This window comes from Anomalospiza imberbis, chromosome 16 (genome assembly GCF_031753505.1).
Source record: "Anomalospiza imberbis isolate Cuckoo-Finch-1a 21T00152 chromosome 16, ASM3175350v1, whole genome shotgun sequence".
Classification (NCBI taxonomy): Eukaryota; Metazoa; Chordata; class Aves; order Passeriformes; family Viduidae; genus Anomalospiza; species Anomalospiza imberbis.
In genome coordinates, this window is record NC_089696.1 from 509,195 (window position 1) to 531,027 (window position 21,833).

The 21,833-nt window shown below is 43.9% G+C and overlaps 2 protein-coding genes and 1 long non-coding RNA gene across 7 annotated transcripts in view; 1 reads left to right on the forward strand and 2 right to left on the reverse strand.

The window, feature by feature from the left end:
- Positions 1-461: 461 nt before the first annotated feature.
- Positions 462-1,801, forward strand: LOC137483395 (uncharacterized). Its single transcript, XR_011004455.1, has 2 exons — positions 462-1,111; positions 1,150-1,801. It is a non-coding gene; the product is annotated as an uncharacterized lncRNA (long non-coding RNA).
- A 690-nt stretch (positions 1,802-2,491) lies between these two features.
- On the reverse strand, positions 2,492-11,223 carry JPT2 (Jupiter microtubule associated homolog 2). Its single transcript, XM_068206401.1, has 5 exons — positions 11,063-11,223; positions 6,359-6,507; positions 5,758-5,900; positions 3,486-3,531; positions 2,492-2,719 (listed from the first exon to the last, which is right to left on the reverse strand). Exons 1-5 carry the CDS (start codon positions 11,104-11,106, stop codon positions 2,535-2,537), a joined length of 567 nt encoding a protein of 188 aa, XP_068062502.1. The 5' UTR covers positions 11,107-11,223; the 3' UTR covers positions 2,492-2,534.
- Positions 11,224-14,959: 3,736 nt separating this feature from the next.
- The window catches only part of CRAMP1 (cramped chromatin regulator homolog 1), a 49,329-nt gene continuing 42,455 nt past the window's right edge, over positions 14,960-21,833 (reverse strand). For 3 of the 5 annotated variants that reach the window (XM_068206407.1, XM_068206405.1, XM_068206404.1), the window contains exons 20-23: positions 21,466-21,623; positions 19,037-19,197; positions 18,782-18,912; positions 14,960-16,994 (exon numbers count right to left, since the gene is read on the reverse strand). In XM_068206407.1, coding sequence (XP_068062508.1) covers positions 16,864-16,994; positions 18,782-18,912; positions 19,037-19,197; positions 21,466-21,623 — 581 coding nt within the window. In that variant the 3' untranslated portion in view covers positions 14,960-16,863. Of the gene's footprint in view, positions 16,995-18,781; positions 19,198-21,465; positions 21,624-21,833 lie in introns of those variants that run through there. The other 2 variants (XM_068206408.1, XM_068206409.1) reach the window with 2 other exon arrangements.

The following is a 21,833-nucleotide window of genomic DNA, read 5'->3' on the forward strand; positions in this document are numbered from 1 at the left end:
TTTACAATATTGCTGAAGAACATAGCAGAATCCCAATGTGGTACAGAACATCATGGAATGTTGCCCACAAAAGGCATTAAGCTGAGCTTTTGCTACCGTCCTACCCCTCCCCAGGGATAAGAGGCGTCTGTCTCATGTGCAGCCTTGGGCAGGATGTCACAGCTCCTGAGCACAGTCCCATGTACGGAAGGCCGGAAAATGTATGTGCAGTTTTTCCCATTTCAGACCATAAAATTCACCAGTATATCTATGGTGAAATAGAGTACTGACCAATGTATAAAAGCAGGCATCTATAGCACACAGTGAAGTGACAAAATACTTGTTTATTGGTAACTGCATGTTCTGTCATTTGATTTCCAATCCCCTTCTGTCCCAGAGAAATGCTCAGATCGATCTTACTTGAAGAGCTGAAAACATTGTTTAGATTCCAAAAAAAAAAAAAAAAAAAAAAAGCAAGTAATTTAACAGAGTTTAACTAATTTAAGGCCTAGTTAGAAGTCGCTCTCTAAAGGACAGGCACTGAAGCCAATGCACATCAGGTACTAAATAAAAGATGCCAAATGCTTGGTATAGCAGATAGCATCAGCTACACCAGAGCCTGCAATGTAGGAAGCAGCCTCTGGTTGACTTTTCTATATGACAGCTTCTTGTCAAGTACTGGAACAAGGAACTGAAATGGCTAATGTGTCTGAGACTCAGCCAGGGGCTGGAGAGCACAGACTCAGTAAGAGGTGCTAAGAAGTACATATTTGGAACTAACATAAGTTCATTCCAGGGTTGCAGTTTGAACTACTGCCTTGTTTTCCTGGGGGGAAAATTAACAGGCAGCTCCAAACCAATCTGAAAGGTACAAAGGCATTCGAATCCCTACTTTCCATGGCTGTGTCTACCCTAGCACTGTCCCGTATGTTTCACTATTTGAAAAGGCAACTAAATCTTAAAGCAGTCACCCACCGCTGCTGACACAAGGGAACTGTGCGGCCTAGGAAGCATTACAATCACAGAAAGGTTTAGCACCTGGCCCAGCATCCTGCCTCAACGGCAGCAGTTCCCAGGGAATGTGGGCTAGAACAGCAGTGGATATACACAATAAGGCCACTTGTTCTTTGGTGTACCTGAAGAGCTGAAAACATTCTTTAGATTCCAAAGAAAGAAATGCAAGAAATGTTTTGATATGTCAGATTTAAAAGGGCAGTATTCAATATATTTAACAGTAAGCACCTAGAGTTAACATTCATATTGCAAAGGTCTGGATAGGATCATAAAATCCATTCAGAGAATAAATCCTCCCCCAAAAACATCTGTGCAAAACATGCACATCTTCTAAACATGATTTATGACAGATTTTAGTAATACAAACCTTCTGTTTGTGCTGGCTTTGATTTTCCAACTAAGGTAATCTACAGCAAAATCAACTACAGCTCTAGGTTGGGGAGAACTCACATAGTTTTCCCAATAAAAATCTGAGACAGTCAAAGGCAAAGGTAAGGCTGATGAAAGATGGAAGAATTCACTTACAGGCTCAGCACAGGCAAAACCAACAGGAAATTCACTGTGGTGGAGACAGGAGAACTGTCCTGGTTTCCACAGGCAGCCAAGTGAAAACCTGTGCTGAAGCTAAGCCCTTTTTACAAAGGCTGGGTCAGAGTGACCTGGCTGACACCTCAGCATATGCTCTGTGGTAAACTTCCAAGTTGCCTCTGTTCAAAGAGTACCATAAAGCTATTGTTTGCACCCACATCTTTACCAGAAAACATGCAAGCACTCAACTAGAAGCACCTACATGAAACAGCAAGTTGGACTGCCACATGTGAAGAGCTAGTCACAGAAATCAGCAAATTACTAAAGGCATCCAAAAGACCTGAATACCTAGACAGGGGAAGACCACAATCTTTACAAACATATGATTGTTTATGAGTATAAAAGAAACTTTCAGCATATTTTGTCCTTGTATCAGCAATCATGTGCTGCAAGCAAGAAAGGAGAAAAAGAAGCAATGACTGAAGACACTCTTAACCATGGCAGCACTACTTGCTCCTGTGGAACATATTTATATTCACATGACTGCAAGTCAGCTCACGCTGGAAACTGCATCCCATTGCCTAGGGGAAAGCCAAGCCTACCTGCTTTAATTCAGAATCTTCAAGCGCGACCTTCAGGCCGGCCCCTTCCCATTCACAATGTTTGACATGTTGACTGTATGGAAGCCTGATTCCACAAGAGCATCCTGAGCCACAAGCTAGCTAAGAACCTAACAGTCTGAGGAACTCACCACTAAGTAGCACTGATTTTTCACAAAGTTACACTAATGTCTGGCTCTGCCACCCACCCAGGCAGGCCAGTACTCACATCTTCCACAAGGCACCCATTCCCTCCCCAGCCCTTCCTCCCCAAATCACCAGGTTATCCTTCCTAAATACTCTAACATAACCCTCATCCATCTGCCTAAGAATCTATTCACAAGCAATAGTGTATAAACTGACCTCACCAGCACAGACAAGACTCTCTCCATTAGTGACAGTGACACGATGACCCTAATAGAACGCAATGCTGGATTTCCCCCCTGGTGGATTGAGGACTTTGTTGTGCGAGCGTGGCCTTGGCCCTAGTCGCGGTTCATGATTGTCTATCTTGGGTTCTGGCTCCTTGCATTGCTCCTCTTTGCCCAGAGCTTTTTTCTCGCCTCCGTCTTCCAGCTGTGGTTTGATATTTTCTGTAGCTACATTAAAGAAAACATATTAGATCATCAGATCACTCAATATTCTGTAGTGCACAAAGTGCCTCATCTTCTGTTGGCTGCATTTTTTCCCACATCTCCCATCCATAGCACACCAAGGTTTCTCATTACCTGTTCATTTTTCCTGAAGGAAATATGCAGTAAGAAAAGAATTACACTTTTCTCAACAATTCCTCTCTTCCTTCAGCAATCTTTCTAATCTTTCATATCCTCTCTAAGGATATAAAGACTGAGCAATACACCTTCAGAATTATTTTGGCAGTTGCAGGCAATTAAGAGATACAACGTACCAATCAATCTTTTCATACTGAGCTTGAAAGCAGGATTCTCATTCATTCTTTAACAGTTAGCTGAGCAATAATAAATTTTGTCAGTCAGTTGTTTATTATTTACAACAACAGAAGGCCAAAATTAGCCATTTGAAGGAGATGGCAAGAGAGGAAGCGGTAACCTGGTAAGATGTTTTGCCATATAGAGATTCCATACATATTTTTATATAGACACACACATGGTATCAAGCAAAGTCTAAACACACAGACACAAGAGTACCATGACTCACACCTGTGTTCTCCTCAATAAGAGGAAGAAACCATTTCCCTGAGACAAGCGATTAGACTTCTGACTAAACTTTTCAGTCATATTATCCTAAAAACATGAGACTAAGGCTAGTGTTTAAGCAGAAGCACAAGAAACTTCCTCATAGCTTATCTTCCCAAAGAGAACAAAGACAAGAATTTCTCTTGCTGACCTTCTAGCTTCTTTGGTATTTCCTCTTCTTTTAAGACAATGTGATCCTGCAAAGAAATCAAAAACTATCTTAGTATATTACTGTTCTCAAACAGCAAGTCTGTTGCAAAATCCTTCTGGAAATTTTGCTTCACTTCTAAGTTTATAGATCACTGATCAAATAAAAGCAAGCTGTGTGCAGCCCTTCATCCCCCCACTTCTAAAGAACCCCAAAAGCAGGGGCACAAATCTTCTGTGTTATGGCAAGGTGCACATCCAATTCATCGGAACATGGATGAAGAGGCTACATTAGATCATCAAAATGGTAAGCACAGCAGTGGTGGGTTAACTGCCAGACTAAATTTCAGAGGTGTTCTCCAACCTTAAGGATTCAATGATTTTAAGAACAGGAATTACCATTCCTGTCAAGTACCTGCTATCACGCAGGAGAAGTTGGTATACACAACTATAATACATGCACAAGCAGCCCTTGAAGACCTTATTTGTACGTAATAATTCCTCTCTTCAGCAAGTATCCCAACAGCCAGGTAATGATCAAAATATTTTAAGACCATTTCCCCAACAATCTGAACTGACTGTTGGAAATACACAGCCACACTTCAGAAAAGTGTTTTCCCACCCATGAAACTCAACTTGCAGGTCTTCTTTCCAGCTCAGTATCTCCCACAATTCCAATGCTCTAATTAATGACATGAGAATTTCCACAGTGGTGTCCTCCATTTAGTCAGGAATTCATGGGAATTACAGTCACATTTCTAAAAAAGTAACTAAAAAAGAAAGAGTGACCATCCCAATAAAGGGGTACACAGAAGCAAAGCAAAGCCCTCTCCTACACCAACAGCACTACTCCTCTTATTTTTCCTCCTCATCTTTTCATATGGCCCCAGATACTATTCAGAACATGCATGAAAAGAAAGCACTCTACCAACACTTTAAATTTAAGGGGAAAAAACCAAAGGCAAGAAAGTTAAATTGGACTGATCCTTTCTTCCTAAGTTTCCAGGAAAAACTAGACTGTTTTCAGCACAATGACAATTTCTGTCCTGGTTCCAGCTAGTACAGGGTTAATTTTTGCAGTAGCCAGGGAGGGCATGGCCAGGACCTGAAGCTTATTCCATACCACATCATGTGCAGGATGTGGGGTGGGCAGTGGTGGCTGAGCAGTTGGGGTAGTGCTGTGTTCCATGTGGTGAGCCCTCGCGTGTGAACTGTTCATCCTTCTTGTACATTCCATTATTAATTTTGTTGCTGTTACTGTTCTTTTCTTATCTCATTGCTATTTCCAGTAAATTGTTCATATCTCATGATTTTTACCTCAAATTTCCCTCCCCCAGCCGCAGGGCGAAGGGGGAGGGGAGCATGAGTGGTGCATGTTTTGGAGTGTTTTCAGTGGGAACACTAAACTGGGGAATACCATTCCTAAACCACAGCAGTTTCATAGAATGTTAAATTTCCATGCTATTTGACATGCCAAAAATATTATCACCATAATAACTACTCACTTGTTAGTATTTACTTAGAGTAAGGCAGCAGGTGGCAAATCTGCATATAGGGCACTTAAATACAGTAACTGGTAATGTATCCTGCTTTTTCCAAACTCAGATGTGGTCATAACTACAAGGAACTATTACACATCCCAGAGATCAAAACTCAACTGTATAACCTATGTGTAACAACTGTAACACTACACTAAGAGACACTTTTGTGGTCTTGTACAAATCAAGTACCTGCTGGGCCTGACACCACTGATCCAAAGTTCACTTTTTCACTGTTGATCACTGTAAGCCTAATCTGCTGAAGTGCTTTCAAGGTGACTGTAGATACATGTATTTAAGAGAGCTGAAGTGCACAGCCAGGCCTCAAAAAGGTTTATGACTGTAGCTCACCAACTTCTCAAGTCTGCATCAAGATCACATCTGCCAAACTGCAGAATCAGGAGAAATATCTCCTCCCTGTCCAGTTTAAATGCCTTTTGGTTCTGTCAAGAGCTCCAGATGCACCTCACTTACAAGAAAGATCAAAGAGTTTTTTTTGTTTTTTTGTTTTTTTTTTTAATGCACATCCACAGTCTAATTAATACTTTTACAACAAACTGCAGAGATTTGATACACCCAAAATAACAAGCTATCAAAGAGACTTTGGGAATAACTGTCTAACTCCAAGTCACTCCATATATATTCAGTTCTGTTCTTAGGGAGAGCACAGGCACATGACAGAGCACAACAGGACCCTGGAGCTGCTTCTTGCTCTGCCAGCAACATTAGTACAAATACCTTGGGTTTGTTCGGGTGCGCTCGCACAATGCTAGGAGAGACAGGAGACCCAAAGATATCGCTTGTCTTCCCACCAGGAGGATTCAAGCGTGGACGAGGCTGAGCAGAACTAGAGTCCTCAAAAATGCCACTTTCTTTTCCTCCTGCAAGGCAGTTGTTAAGACTTTTGTTCTAGATTAGTTTTATCACATCATATTAAAAAAGAAATTAAATATATAATTCAAGGACTTCTACAATCCTGCTGCCTAGGAACTTAGTTGTATTTGCCTAGCTGAAATCCTTTGCTACAAATCACCTGCGGGTCTCAAACTGAGCTAACTGCTGACAACTCTACAATAGAAGTGGTTTCCTTTCATCATTTCTTAGAACCTCAATTTGGAAAGAATTAAGATTTGAATAATGTGCTAAAAAGTCTGTGAACATGCAGATCAATGCAACAGTCCTATATTCAGAAGTCTGAAGAGATTTCTTGTTCAAACCTACTCAGTATACAAGAGTGGAACATAAAAAGACAGAGCCCAGTGTTCCAGTTTAGGAGCACAAAACCATTCTATGCTGCAATTCACAGCCCAGTCACACAGAAAGAGGGGGCAGCTTTTACCTGGAGGGTTTGTTCTTTTTGGAATGTTCTGAGGTTTTTCTGATGCTCCAAAGATATTGGATGCCATCCGGTGTGGCCTGCTTGAAGAAGACACTTCTTCTGTACTCCCAAAGAGGTTACTAGAATCTCCCCCTGGGGGCTTCAATACCCTGTATCACAGAATAAGTAACAAGATACGAAAGTTCATTTAAAATTTATAGCATTCAACATATTTGATGTCCCCTTCCCATTCTCTCCTTGTATGTAACTATCCTGATTTTAATTTACTTTAGGTAATTCTGCTATATCCATGAAGTATCTACTTTTCAACAGCTGTTTTAATATTCTTAAGTTCAGCACAAATATTGCCAACCTCCTGGTCAGTCAACTTGATCATTAAGGTATCTATGATTACATGGGATGATCCTAACACTGCCACCTACACATATGGCTACACTATCTGTGGTGTTTCAGAAACAACAGAGATTAAGAGAAGCCATATGATGGTTAGGATTTTAAAAACAACCATTACAGAATCAGACTTTCTGCTAAACTGCACATACCAACTTTGAATCTGTGATACAATTCAAACCCACTGAATTTTAAATAAAGGCAGACATTTTGTAACTACTAAAAAATTTGCTAGTCTCAAACATCAGTTATCACAATAGCTGCTGTAGTTTAGAATGGAGAGACATAACACCAAAAAGCCAATTCTTTAGTGGTCAAGCTGCAAATCCATTAAACCTAAAGCTTTGCACCAGAGGATATCAAATGGATCTGCAGGAAAATTAGAGCTTACAGCAGAAATCATCTGACTTCTTGAAAACTTACCATAAGTCATGCTTGTCCTTCAGTAGTAATTCCATAGTTAATGCCTAGGTCTTGCTCAGCAGACTACAGGTTCCACCCCAAAAAGGAACCAAACTACTATTTGGGAGTAGAATCAGTGGAAATTAATTGGAAAATTAACAGAAATGCACAGGAAAGAGATTAATACCTAAAATGGCTGGAAAGAAGTTCAGCAAAAAAAACGGCCTGGGAATGCTCATTGACAGTGGCTGAACATGAGCTGGGTGTGCCCAGGTTGGCAAGAAGGCCAGTGCCATCCTGGCCTGTACCAGGACTAGGACAGTAACCTCTGCTGAGCACTGGTGAAGCACCTCAAATCGTGGGGGCAGTTTTGGGCCCCTCATGACAATAAAGACCTTAAGTGGCTGGAGCATATCCATAAAAGAGAATGGAGCTGGGGAAGGGTCTGGAGCACAAGTCTGGTGAGGAGCAGCTGAGGGAGCTCAGCCTGGAGAAAAGGAGGCTCAGGGGGGACCTTCTGGCTCTCCACAATTCCCTGATGGGAGGCTGCAGCTAGAGGGGGGTTGGGCTCTGCTCTCAGGGAGCAAGGAACAGGACAAAAGGAAGCAGCCTCAAGTTGTGCCAGGAGAGGGCATACTGGACATCAGGAGGAATTTCTTCACAGGAAGAGTTGCTGATCATTGGAATGGGCTGCCTGAGGCAGTGGTAGAGTCACCATCCCTGGAGGTGTTCACAAAATGACTGAATGTGGTACTTAATGCTCTGGTCTAGTTGACAAGCAATCAAATGTTGAACTCCATGATCTCAGAGGGCTTTTAACCTCAGTGATTCTGGGATTCTGTATCAAAAATAATTTTTACAGTTACATCTACCAATTACCCACAGTCTTAGCAGCTGAACAAAGAGAGCAGCTCAATTATACTACTTCTAATCTTAACCCTTGATCTGGAACCTAAAGTAACCTTTGCTTTTAAACCAAGAGAACAGTTATAAATTGCGAGATCTTGATCCCACCCTAACTGAACACAATTCAAATGTCAGTGCATTATTACAATCCCTCCTCTCCCCAGCCCTGTGACAGCAGCATGTCATTACAGGTAAGCTACACTGAGTATAAAATGAGGTACCTCTTGGTGCCAAGATCTACTCCAGTTTAAGATTTAACTTCACAAAAGTAGAGGTATTTGGCTGCTCTGTCAGAAAATGAGCTTTGTGTGCATTTCAGATCTTAAGATGCAGAACACAGTTTTAGATCTTTTGGGAAGGAGAAGAAAGTTCCTCTTTTAGTCTGGGAGTAGTTTATACACACAGTACTAACCTCAGAGAGACTGTCTTTGCTGGCCAATTTCAGTATTTTAATTCTTAGTATGATTGTGGATTTAATAAACGCCTTTAGCTTAAGGAGTAACTGGAATTTCAGCAGACAGGACAACTCCTTGTCCAAAGCACAGGTTAGATCATACAAAGCTTATTTATTTCCAATTTAGTGTCCAACAGACTACAGATCCACCTAGCCTCTGTGCTCTCCACTTATTTTAGAAGACTTAAACCCACAATTAAAGCAAACATTGTATAGGTAAATTATGTATTTCAAACATTCACAATGGTCCAGAAACCATAAGGCAGTTAAAGTATTTAAAGTGGGGAGACAAAGAAAAGGGAACTCTACAAAAAAGCAGTTTGGGAAGGGGTCTCTGTTAAAGTTGACTCCTCTCACAAATGATTTTTTACTTTACCTATTCTTTTCAGCTATTTTTAAACTGCATTTAGTCTTTCTTGCATTCCAACTACACTAAGTATACCAGCAAAGAGACTGAAAGGAAGTAAAAAGCTGTTTATACAGCTGGAGTCTCTTACAGCCCAGATTCATTCAATTTACCACACTGTTTGCTTAACACATGCCTACCAGCATAGGAGGGAATAACAAAATACATACATTCAGATTTTTTTTAAGAAAAATAGCCAGTCATAAGAATCAAATTACTTCTCATTCCTGCAATGGGTTTTAAGAGCTATTGCAGAAAGAAATTCTAGAGAAAATCCATTTTAAGATTAAAAGTCTTGATAATTCAGTAAAGAAACTTCATCAAAATAAATCTAACATTGATTATACTGTCCTCTTATTTTCAGCTTAGTAGCCACACTATGAAAACCCTACTGTCAAATAAATTAACCAGAGGCATCACTGGTGGTACTTACAAGGTAGAAATCAGCACAAATACCTTTTCTGCCAGCAGACACAGGACAAATCGAGGGTATGTTAATACAATGCATCTTTATAGCGCACAACAGCAGCATGATACAGCTCTGTCCTGCTTTGCTTTTAGAAGCTCTTAGATGTGTAGTACCAGATTTTATTTTGAAAAAGCGAAACTTGCTTAAAAATACAAAGTGTCATTGTTAAAGTTTAATTAAATAAAACTAGGCAGTTAATTCGATTCAGCAAACTAGTTGCTTGCTCTATCACTGTGGTCATTTACAGGATCAGTAGAAACACATTTCACTAGACAATTAAGTGAAAGCTTTCACTTAAAATCTTCTTAGCATAATTTATTTCTAACTGAAATACCCCCGTACTATGAAGTTCTCAAAATGCAAACACTTGTTTATAATTTTCTAGGCAAGATTTTCACACTAGGAAGACTTTTTTTCCCCACTTCCACAGCTGGTGGTGGTTGCTGCAGGAATTTGGAATTAGGCTCAGATTTAATTACAGCAACTTCCACGTATCAAGAACTGCAAAAGGATTTGCATTCTCACTAAAGAAAGTTTTGGTCAGGGAATGAACAGAAAAAGCTGTGTATTGAGACCAGGTCCTTTTGCCCTTGATGGCACAGGCCATGAGTCGACACAGTAAACGCCTCAGAGACCACGCTGCAAACCCGCTACAGGAGGTTGCTGCGGTCCTGCCACAGTCTCGGGTACAGAGCTGAGAGTGGCTCCATCCTGCTCTCAGGCACCACAAACACACCCCGACACGGCAACAGGGAGGAAGCCGTAAGGCCTCCTTTGCTCGCTGTTAACTTTTAACACGTTGCAATGGTCTGCCCGGATACCCAATTTATGCGTTAAACGTAGTTTCAAAATTACTATGTAAACAGACACTTCTCAGAGACTACACCAAGGATAGAGCATCCTCAAGTCTTCTTCTAAAACCATGTCACAGCTTGGAGCGTCTGGAAAACGGGAAAATTTATAGCGTTCTTAAGACAATTTCGAAACCCTTCCTCCTTCCCGCATGCGACAGCCTAGCAGATGGATTATTCACTGCACTCACGCCCTGCGGTATTCAGGGTAACTACCCTCCTCCAAACAAAGCAATATACTTCAACTTCGTAGGGCGAAAACAAGCCGACATCTGCTTCTGCAGGCGTTTGTGCACGGAGAGCAGCTGGGGCCCCTCGCTGCCCGTGAGCAGAAACACGGTGGGACGAGGTGCTCCCCAGCGCTGGGCCCTTCTGCCCGCGCCGGAGTCCTTGCAGGAGCTCTGGGGTCAGGCCGGGCGCGGCAATCGTGGGTGCCCCGCCCGGCCCTGGGGCTCTCCTCGTGTGCCCCAAGCGTGGCCTCAGCCCAAGGCAGCACCGACGGGAGCTCAGTGCGGCCACTCCCCGCCCAGCCCCCGGGGCGCGGGACAAGTAAACTGAGGGACGGCGAAGGCTCCAGCCGCGCGCTGGCTTCTATCCGGCGGTACGGGAAGTATGGGGCTCCGCTTCCGCCCGCCGCAGCGAAGAGGCCCCTCGGGGGGACCCAATCTCCTCGGCCAGAACCTACATCCCCGACCCACCCCCCTCTTCCCCTCACGGCCCTCAGCTGGAGCCCGCACCTCCCGCGCCCAAACAAAGCCCCGGCAAAGGCTCCGCGCCGCCGCCCGACTCTTCCTCCCGCCCCGCCAAGCGTCCCCCACCGCCCCACCTGGAGCTAGGCTTGGCCGGCTCGGCCTCAGCGCCCTGGAACATGGTGACACTCGGCAGCTCCGCTCCACAGCCCCGCTCCAGCCACGCCGCGGGGAGAGCCGGCCGCCCCGCCTTGCCCGGCCATTGGCCGATCTAGATGCCCATCATGACGAGCAGCCTATCGAACGCAGCTCGTTCGCTCGAGAGCCCGCCTGTTCGGCCAGCCTCGCAGAGGGAGGGAAGCTTCAAACGACCCGCGCCGGCGCTCATCCGGGATGCCTTCCATTGGTTGCATTGCCCGTCCGTCAGAGGAACCTGCACAGCCATTGGCTGGAGGAAAGGCGGGGCGAGCAGCAGGAGGGCATTTAAAGCGACGGGGTGGGGCAGGTGTGTGGGCTGTGGTAGCCGAGAGGGGTTCGGTCTGGGTCGGACCGTGACCGTACAGTCGAGACCTTATGTGAGGGTTTCACCTCGAGATGGCGATGCAACGCAGAAAACAGAAGGAAGATCATCGTATGGAATAACCGCAGGGAGGACTTCGTAACCTGCTGCCCTCCACAGCGTTTCCGAGTTCGAGGAGCCCCGAGCCCCGCCCGCACCCGGCAGCCCTCGGCAGCCCCTCAGGCGCGGAGGGAGCGGTGCAGCGCGGGAGGTTGAAGCGGCTCCAGAGAGCGGGGGCGACCCGGGCGAGCGAACAGGACATGGAGCGGGAAGGGCGCTGCAGCGCAGGCAGTTTGCTCAGTTTTCTGGTCATTACAGTTGCTGAGAGAACTCAAATATACGGTGCCCACTCAGCAGGGAACTGAGTCCCTTAAACTCACCAAAAAAGACGCAGTGTCTCAGACTGAAGTCCCAAAAAAACCATGCAAAAACTCCATGCAGCCACCCAGGCTTCTGGCTGTAGCTAATGCCTGCGCCTGTCAGTGGATTGTATCAGTGATGGGCAGCTGCATCAGATAAGACCAGGTGGATGACCTGTCCAGCCTGATAGCAGAGCTACAAGACAAACTACAAAGGCTGAGAAATATTAGAAAACCTCTAGAATAGAGAGGGACACAGACTGGTGGGACCATGCTCTGGCTTCCCTAAGACAGGAGCATCCAACGAAAAGGAGATCCCCTATCTGTCCTCCAGCAAAGAGCAGGTACCAGTTGTGAAGTGAGAAGCAAGTGGAGGGCAATCCATGCTCGGGGAAGCAAGCAAAATTCTTCTTTGCCCACCTTGCTTTTCCCTCACAGTACACTCATAGGCAAACTCAAGAAAAGTTGGTTGGATGAGTGGACAGTGGGATGGATTGAGAGCTGCCTGAGTGGCAGATCCCAGAGTCTCGTGATCAGTAGCATAAAGTTGGAGACCTGTCACTAGCGGCTGTCCCCCAGGGTTCTTGTTGGGCTCAGTGTTGTATAACTTGTTCATCAATGATTGGATGAAAGAGCAGATGTGTCCTCAGCAAGTTCACTGCTGATACAAAGGAGTGGCTGACATTTCAGAGGGTTGTGCAGCCCTTCAGAGGGACCTCAACAGCTTGGGGAGATGGGTAGAGAAGAACCTTCTGAAATTCAACAAGGGGAAATGCAGGTCCTGCACCTGTGGAGGAACAGCCCTGGTCACCAGTAGAGGCTGGGAGCCAACCCGCTGGACAGCAGTGCTGCAGAGTAGGACCTGGGTGTCCTGGTGCACAGCTATCTGTCCCTGACCATCTGTGTGCCTTGGGGCCAAGAAGATCAATGTTGTCCAGGCTTTAGAAAGATTATTGCCAGCAGGTCGAGGGAGATGATCTTGCCCCTCAACTCAGCCCTGGTGAAGCCAAATTTGGAGCATTGCATACACATCTGGGCCCCACAGTACAAGAGAGACATGGAGCTCCTGGAGCAGTTCTATCAGAGTGTTACTAAGTTGGTCAAGGGTCTGGAGAATCTCTCTTATGAGGAAAGGCTGAGGGAGCTGGACCTATTGAACCTTGAGAAGAGATGGCTGAGAGAGGACCTCATTAATGTGTATGAATATCCAAAGATGAGTATCGTGAGGATGGACCAGGCTCTTCTCTCTGGTGTCAGCTAGTAAAACAAGAGGCAAAGGCAGCAACTGATACCCAGGAACTTCCACGCAAACATGAAGAACTTCTTCACTGTGCGGCGACTGAGCGCTGAACAGGCTGACCAGAGAGGATGTGGAGTCTCCCTAACTGGAGATATTCCAGAACCATCTGGACACAGCTCTATGCCATGTGTTCTGGGATGACCCTTCTTGAGCTGGGAAATGGGATCAGATGGCCCACTCTGGTCCCTTCCAAAATGATCAATTCTGTGATTGTGGTGTGTGGGGCCTCTATACCTCATCTGGCCTTGTCAGTGTGCACAGGGGTTTGCCAGCACAGTGTTGAGCAGAGTCTGGCTGCTGTGATCCATTCTGGCCCCTGGCATGTGTCCATGTTTTGCTCACAGCTCTGTGGCTGAAGCATGGGATGACTGCCATATGAAAGCCATCGGCTGCCTGGACAACCTACATTGGGAGGAGATGTTACAGCTGCACCTGCAGAGCCAGCGTTTGCATGGCCTTTCTAACCATTTTTCATTGACTGTAACATTACAAGCTAACATTTTCAGTTGAAGGTTTTATTTCACAGCTCTACAGCAGTGATATGTCAAGAATTAAACTCAAGAGGCATACATGTAGCAGCATACTGCTGCTTTTGTTTTGAAGGACTGAAAAAACCAAATCAAATAAAGCTAACAAAAAAGCATAAAAAATATGTGCTATCACTGCAGTACCTTGTTTTGCTAATAATTTTTCAGACTCATTCCTTTTGTTTTTACAGTCTTAAATTTTGGTCATTAAGGGCAAAATTAGCTACATTTTGAGAGAAGATTCAGTAGCAGCTTTGACAGAAGGTGGGAAAGATTTAAAGGTCTTTTATGCTGACAAAGGCTCACAGGCAGTAGAGGGGAGAAGCTGCACAGAAAGAGCTCAAACTTGGTCATAGCCCAGTTTTCTCAGTAAACAGGCAGGAGAGAGAACTATGCACTTTTTGGATGGGAAGGAAGTATCAAATTACTAATAAAACTTATATGAGCTTTTTAGAACATTCTTAATTTCTGATTGATTCTAGACTTGCACTTTCTCAGTTAAACATTAAAGCTGCCTTTTTGTATGTCGTAGAGATCAAAATTCTAAAAGTGTTACTCACCTAGATCACAGGAACTTCAGGTCTCGAGTCCAACTTGCCCAAAGCAGGGTGTGCTGGGTCAGCCCACTTTTCTATGGGCTTTAGTTAGTTTCATCCTGGAAAGCTCTGAAGACAGACTATGCAACCCTATCAGGCCTTGCTGTTCTTGAGTCCTGGGGTGAAAAGGGGTTTCTGGTAGTGGCTGTATAAAACATGATGGCCTGAATACAACCTCCACAGCCGAGTTTCTGCCTATCTGAAACTGTGAATGGGAAAAAAAAAACAACCAAAAACAACCAAACCCCCAAGCTATACACTACCATTTTTATTGTACCTTCTTGGTGGTGGTGGTTGGGACTTTTTTGGTGGTTTCCTTGTTTGTTATTCTCTTTTTCTCCCCCTTGTTACTGGTGCCCATGGCCCCAGACAGGCCATTCACGATAACCAGCCCTCTGGTTTGCCACATTTCTGGAACTCACTGTGAGCAGACTCTGCTGGGAATGGAAGCTATAAAACAAAAACAATCCTAGCAAAATTTTCTCTGATCATGGTGAAAATCATCAAAATTTTGGGATGGGAGATGCCAATGGGAGTTTGGCAACTGATTTCACTGCAATCAAATCACCCTGAAAGGCTTGGCCTTATGGACGAATCTTAACTCCCGCTCCCACAATGCCATGATCATGTAAATAAAGCTTAAATGAAAAAAATCTGAGAGGACATGAACAACAAGGAACACATTGGACACAATTTAGACCAAGTATTAGTATGTATTTATGCACAAGAATAAAAACAGCTTTACAAGTTGAATTGGAAATTTAAACAGAAGAAGTTTAACAGCTTTTGTATATTATATTAAATAACCAAAACACTTTTTTCCAAAATTGGTAAAGAATAAATAATATAATTTACAGTATAGTACAAAAAATAATCAGTAAGGACAGGCATTTTGCTTTATACATACACTATATAGGTATATTTATAATCTATAAAACAAATTCACATCTCAAACAAGCCAGAAACCTTAGATGATATGGCTTAACTATTATTAAAAGAAACAGCATTACATTTTGCTGCCAGAACCATAAGCTCTAAAGCAGTTATCATGTGTCAATAATTAATGATAACTTATTGCCGTAGTGCTTGCCAAGGTTTCACTTAGGTAACATTTACAACTTGCTGTGAAATTAACAGATTGAAAGGTTTGAAAAAGTTTAAAAAAAGTGCAGTACTTCCCTTATAAATGCATCTGAAGTCTGAGCGTAGAAAACAAAATGCAACTGAATTCCCCCTCTGGGATCTGCTGTCAGTAAATGAGATGTCTTTATAGGTTAGATTTTAATCAAGCCATTTAATTCAATTTAGAAATATAGAGGGTGTCAAAAAAAGGCTTAACAATGCTGTATGAAAAACAATTACTATTCCTATGCTTAGTACATTTAGGGATGCAGGATAAAATGGATTGTGTGAGTGATCAGGATGCAACACCCTGTAGAGATCTCTGTCAGTGTGTGCACACACACCTGGGTGGATCTAGTCTTGGGCTATGGTACTGCTCTGCACCCAGCCCATGGTGATGAGATACCGAATCTTCTGCCATTTACCTTGTCAGCTACTCAGAACTGCCTTATGGTCACTGAGAGGGAAAAACCTAGAGCAGTTAATCCTAGACCTGGAGACTGTTAGCGTCCCTTAGTCCTCTCCAACACCTCATACTGCCCCAGGAAGGTACAAACCTAATGAAGTCACTTCTACCTCAGAAATGAAACTGTGTGCATTTCAGTGTCACTTGCTTGGATGTCTGCTTAGCCTGACATTGTCCCTCATAGATTTTGTTACTGTTGTTGGGGAAGCTGAAATAATTAAAATTGAAGAAGTTTTGATTATTACCACCCCCCGCCACCTGCGCACGCACACGCGCACGCATGTGTTTGTGTATACACCGCCTCCTTAGCAGTCTCAGGCACAAACTGATGACGACTACTATTGTAAAGCACATTCACCTAAAATCTAGAGTTGGTCTAATCAGAGATGTGTTTAAATGGCCATTCACATAGTAAGGGTAGCAAATACTGCATCAATTCAGAATTACCACAATGATCTTAATTATTCTTAAGTTCTTCCCTTTTCCTCAAAGGGCTTTATTCTTAAAAAGCAGTTGCAATGCATTACATTTCTGAAAGCAAATTCTGCTTCATAATGCCAACTTTTAAGGGCCTGATGCCAAGCACATTTCTAACCCCAACATGCTGAGCGCTGAGTGATTTCTGTAATTTATACTCTGTTATTACTGGGTGGTTCAAGCCCACTTGCAAAGCTTCAGGGTATTAGAAGTTTTCTGATGTCATGGCATCATCAAAAATAGCCACTTGTGCTGCCTTCATTCTGCAGTTGGGTCCTTCCCCCTGGGTAGGCTGAGGCAAGGCAGCTGAGAGCTCCTCGTATCACAGGCAAAAAGCCTTCATGGATCAGGATGAAGTGCTCTGCTCTCCACTCCTATGGCAGGTACAGCAACACTGGCCTTTATTCTAGGCAACTTCAGAGCAAAACCCAGTGACATATCCACTGCATTACCAGCATCAGTAGGGAAGAAAAGTTTGGCAAGTTACAAATACACTGGAGACCCTCACGTTACTCTTGCAATATTCAGAAGTTTAAGAATGAGAGTTCAGATTTCTTTTTAGACAGTACTTGATTAGACTGTAACTCATTTCCTCCTGCACGTTCTGTAATCCACAGCCATAGTAGGTGCCTTCTACTTTTGTCCTGCAAACCTGAAGGATTTCTGGAGACACAGCATATAGAATAATCAGCATTAGTAATGGAGGAACCCAAAACCAAGAGGGAACAACCTGGGAAAGTCCAAACCAAAACACAGCTAAATTATAAGTAAAACTGAAAAGTTTTAGTGGGCATGACTCTTGAGATTAACAGGTGTCTTTTCCATACCAACGGGGAATGCTCAGAACAAAACAGGCCCCAGCATTCATTTCTGTGATAGCCTTCAACTTTTCCTATTCCAGGTTTATGTGATTTCCTGACAATTGTGTCAGAATTCTCAAACTAGGCTCTGTGTGCATCAGAAAACTTGTTCAATTTTCTCGTAATGACAGAAAACACAAGGCCAACTCCCTAGAGGCTAAAAATCATCAGCCTAAAGCAGAGTGTAGGGACTGGGCGAACAGCAAACAGTGTCAGTGCATTGTGAGCAAGTTACAATAGACTCCCAGTCAAAGAAATGCCTCCTACAAGTAGCTAAAGGCAGGCAAAACTACATCCACCAAGTATAGTGCAAGTTGGGAAATGAACCCATGATAACAGCCTACAGGATGGAGAAGGTTTCTTTATTCATTATTAATACAAAGTTGAGGTGTATATAGGAGCAGCCCCTAGGAAAAGTTCAGAGCTACTCATACCAGCCAAGGAACATCCTCTAACTGGAAAAACGGACAAGTGCTTACAAAAGGGGCACAACATGGGTATTCTTGCTCAGGACAGGAAAGGAAAGAAGAAAGGAAAGGGAAGAAAAGTCTCCTGAGTTATAAAGCTAGAATTGACGGACAACCAGCTCTCCAGAAATTAACTATGGATTAACTATTAACTTGCTAACCCGTTGAAGCCACTGGAATCAGTATCTGGGTTTTTCCTAGAGGAAAACACAACATTAAATGCCCAGGGATTTCAGAGAGGGAGTGCCAGACCCACTCATGCCTGGGAGTGACTGTAATGAAGAATGATGGTGAGGTACTACAGAGCATCCGGAGTTCACAGAAGAAAGAGGAAGTAGGGAAGGACTAAGGGATTAAACTAGGACTTGAGACTTCTCTTCATAACACAAAACCAATCTCAACTGCTTTAGTGTTAACCTAGTATTTGTTCCTACACGTTACAATATTCTTTCCTATTTCCTCTCCCAGGTAAATCCTGAGTTTTTGTGACGATGACAATATTTACATGTTTCCAGCAAAGCCAATTATGACACAATTTTCCTAGTGTAAGCTCTTTTGCCATGTTTCTAGACCTAAAAAGCAACTGTTCTTCAGGGAGAGCAATAAAGCACTCTCCCACTCACAGAGTGAGCTGTGCAATGTGCTGAAGAATCTCAAAAGGTTAAGAATATGAGTGCAGTCAGGGTGATGATGATGATGATTGTGATGTGATGGGGTTTAAAAGTAGGGGATCCAAGCAGCATGGGAGGAGGGTGGATCAGAGCTCCCCTACCAAACAAGCAAGCAGGTGTGAGCCCCGCTGGAATGGTCAAAGAGCCAAAGGAACAGAGTGGTCTGTAAGAACACAGCATTGAGGAGTGGCAGTGCCCTGGACAGAGTGCAAGAACTTCAGTTTGACTGAATGGTAAGCAGACTGCCAACTAGGATGTGTCGAGATACACAATAGTTCCCCTACCCACATCTACCCTTCATCCTCCACAACTTTCATGGGGATCCAAAAGCATGGCATTTTGATCACTACACAAACAAAAATTCATTAACAGGAGCTTGTGGCAATCCCATCCCTACTTGAGCTGCTTGCTTAGGCTATTCCAAAGTACATGTCCAGGACTGTCCCACAAACCTGCAATCTTACATCGCTGATGCAGGGACACACTATCTCCTGTAATGTTATTCCATGTTCTGGTGTTGCCAGCATATTGCACATTCCAGGACTTGCAAGTACTTCTTGAGACCTTTGAAACCAGTGCTTCTCTGTTAGAAGGAAGCACACAGGACAGGGATAACTCAGATTCAGCTGCTGCCCTCATCAAGTTCCAGCTCCGCAAGCTCCAACTTAGCTGAACAGTCTGCATCAGCCTGCTGGTCATTCCCTTACTGTGACAGATCCCCAGTCGGGGGACCACCACTTCCTCCATCAAACAGGATCTCCCTGCGAGTCGGCTCAGGTATCGACAGTTCCTGGGCAAGGTCATTAAACCGAGATATGTAATCTATGCTGTTCTCATTCATCATGCAAGCCAGCTGGGAATCCACCACCTGGAAGAGACAAGGAGAGATGAGCTACATGTGAGTGGCAATTTCATGGAATAACTGAGGTTGGAAGGGACATCTTGAGAGCATTTTATCCAACCATCTCACTTGAGCAGGGTCAGCTTAGAACAGGTCGCCCTGGACCTTGGCAGGTGCTGAATTATCCCCATGCACTGATGTTCCAAAACTCTCTGGGTACCCTGTTGCCATGCCTGATTACCTCAAAATAGATCTCTTGTCTTCAGGTGGAATTTATTGTGTTTCAAATTTTGCTTGCAGCCTCTCATCCTGAGAAGAGTCTGGCTCCCTCAGCTTCCTTCCCAGCCTCTCCTTATGTGAAAGAGACACTTTATCTCAAGAATTAGAGAACAGCTCTTCTCATCCACAATTAAATGGAAGCTTCTAAAAAACCTAACCACCTATAGTCTCAATGGGTCTTACCTGCTCCAATTTAGCATTAAGGTGCACAGGTCGAAAGATATTACCTCTACCACAAGAGCTGCTCTTCTGTGCATAACATGGAGGGTTACCCCATTTTCTTCTAAAGGGAGTTGGTAATACTGAGGGCTGCAATGTCAGTTCAAAACCATGCAAATAGATTATCATGTATTTCTTTAATTAGAACACACCTTGACAACTTATTACCACCAAGCAAATAGAATCTTCATATTTATGCCAGAAGTGGATCAGTGTTTCAGGTCTGAAGCTGCCAACGTCACACTAAATCAGCATGAGCTTGCTGCAGCTGCCGGTTACATGGTTTATACAGAACTTCCTTATCCAAATCATAACGGAAAGTCCCCAAGAAATTACAAGTTATGTGGTGTTGTACTGAGTTAATAAATAAACTGTGGGATAACGAAGACTGGAAGGGATCTGAACAGGTCTCTAATTCAACCACCTGATCAAAGCAAGTTCACCTATAAGGACAGACCAGCTCACTCGGAGCTTTATTGATGGGAGCCCTGGAAAGCTCTGCAGACAGTCACTGTGTAATATCTCTGGGCAATCTGTTTCCTGGCCTGCCTATCGTCAAAGTGAAGTTTTTCTATAGATAAAGCAGAGCCTTTCTCAGTTCAGCTTTTGCTTGTTTCTTCCACCTCCCATCACCATTCTGTAAAGGGCTTGCTACATCTTCCCAATGACCCTACTGCAGGCATTGGCAGGCAGCAGGGTCCCTCCCACCCTGAAGCCTTTTCTAGACTGAACAAGCCTAGACATCACCCTCTCTTCACCACCTGATCCTCCTGGTAAACCTCAGCTGAACTTGCTCTGGTTAATCTCTCTCTCCTATATATCGGGTGGTCAAAACTGGTGACAATATTCTAGGCATGGTCTCACAGCAGGTAGATGCTACTACTCTACAGAGTTGAGCATGTTAATAACAATTTTGTTCAATATCCTGGCCATGCTCCTGTTGAAAACAGCTCATGATATCATCGGTAACCTTTGGTTCCACACCTTTGGATCCGCCCTGGATCATGCTCAGCTCGTGTCTATCGGCATATCCAGGTACTGCAGAGCTGCTTCCCAGACAGCCACTCCCCAGCTGATACTGCTGTGGGGTTATTCCTTAATCCCTTCCTAGGGCAGGACTTTGCATTTTCCTTACTAAGCTACATAATGTTCCTGCAGCTCATTCTTCCCATCTGTCCCTCTGAAAGGGAGCACTGTCCTTAAGTGTGTCACAGCCTTAAAAACTGCTGGGCTTCATTCTACTCCTTCAAAAGAGTTCAAAACAAAGGGATACCTCTGCCACCAGAGACAAGTAATTCAGCAGCACAGAACCTTCTGCCATCCTCCCAGGTGACTTAGCATTAGCCATGTCCTACTTCTTCCTTCTGGACCTATTTGTTTTTTCCTACTAGGCTTCCAACTGTATTGTAGCTGCATCACTATTCATCTTGCTCTCATCTTTAGCACTTTCAGTTCTTGCTCTACAAAGCAGGACACACGCAACAGAATGATAGAATCTTTCTCTGTCAGAACAAAGGTGTATCCAACAGGTGAATATGACCTCCCTCAGCAAAAAGAACCTGGGTTGAAGGCGCTCACAGCAGCTTCTCACACCAGCTCTGGTGTCGGGTAATTACCCTCAGATAATTTTCCATCTTTCTGTTATGACTGTAATTCTCATCTACTAAGCTGAAGTGCAGGTGTCAAAGCACCTCTGCGTTTGAAGTATCTCAGGAAGGTCTGAGGGACAGTACCCAGTAACTGTAACTTCCAGCACTGCAAGAGGAAGCAGACTCTGAGGGTAATTTGCTGACATACCTCTGCCACATCTGCCAGGGACCGCGACACAAAGGAGTCCCGTGAGTTTCCATCCAGCAGGCTGGGTCCCAGTAAGGAGGTGCCACTGGAGGTGCCACTGGTGTTCCCAGCTGGAGTTGGTAACATTTTTCGTCCCTTCTCTGGAGAGATGAAACTTGCTACAAAGAAAAGGCACATCAGTAAGTCACTGTACTAAGTGTTCTTAAATGGGAGGATAAAAAAGAAGGGCAAGGAAATTCAAAAATGGAGGACAGATAGCCATTTCTTCCATCTTTTAAAAATTATGTGTTGCTAGCATCAAGACCATCACCACACTGCTAAGAGTAAGGAGACTTATAACACTGGCCCCATGAATTATTAATTTAAAA

Excerpts from the sequence above, each read along its gene's own strand:
- JPT2 (XM_068206401.1), bottom strand. The coding sequence starts at position 11,106 with ATGTTCCAGGGCGCTGAGGCCGAGCCGGCCAAGCCTAGCTCCAG. Across the intron at positions 5,901-6,358 it reads AAAAAGAACAAACCCTCCAG|GAGGAAAAGAAAGTGGCATT; the intron begins GTAAAAGCTGCC and ends ACTGCCTTGCAG. Across the intron at positions 3,532-5,757 it reads CGCACCCGAACAAACCCAAG|GATCACATTGTCTTAAAAGA; the intron begins GTATTTGTACTA and ends ATTTCTTTGCAG.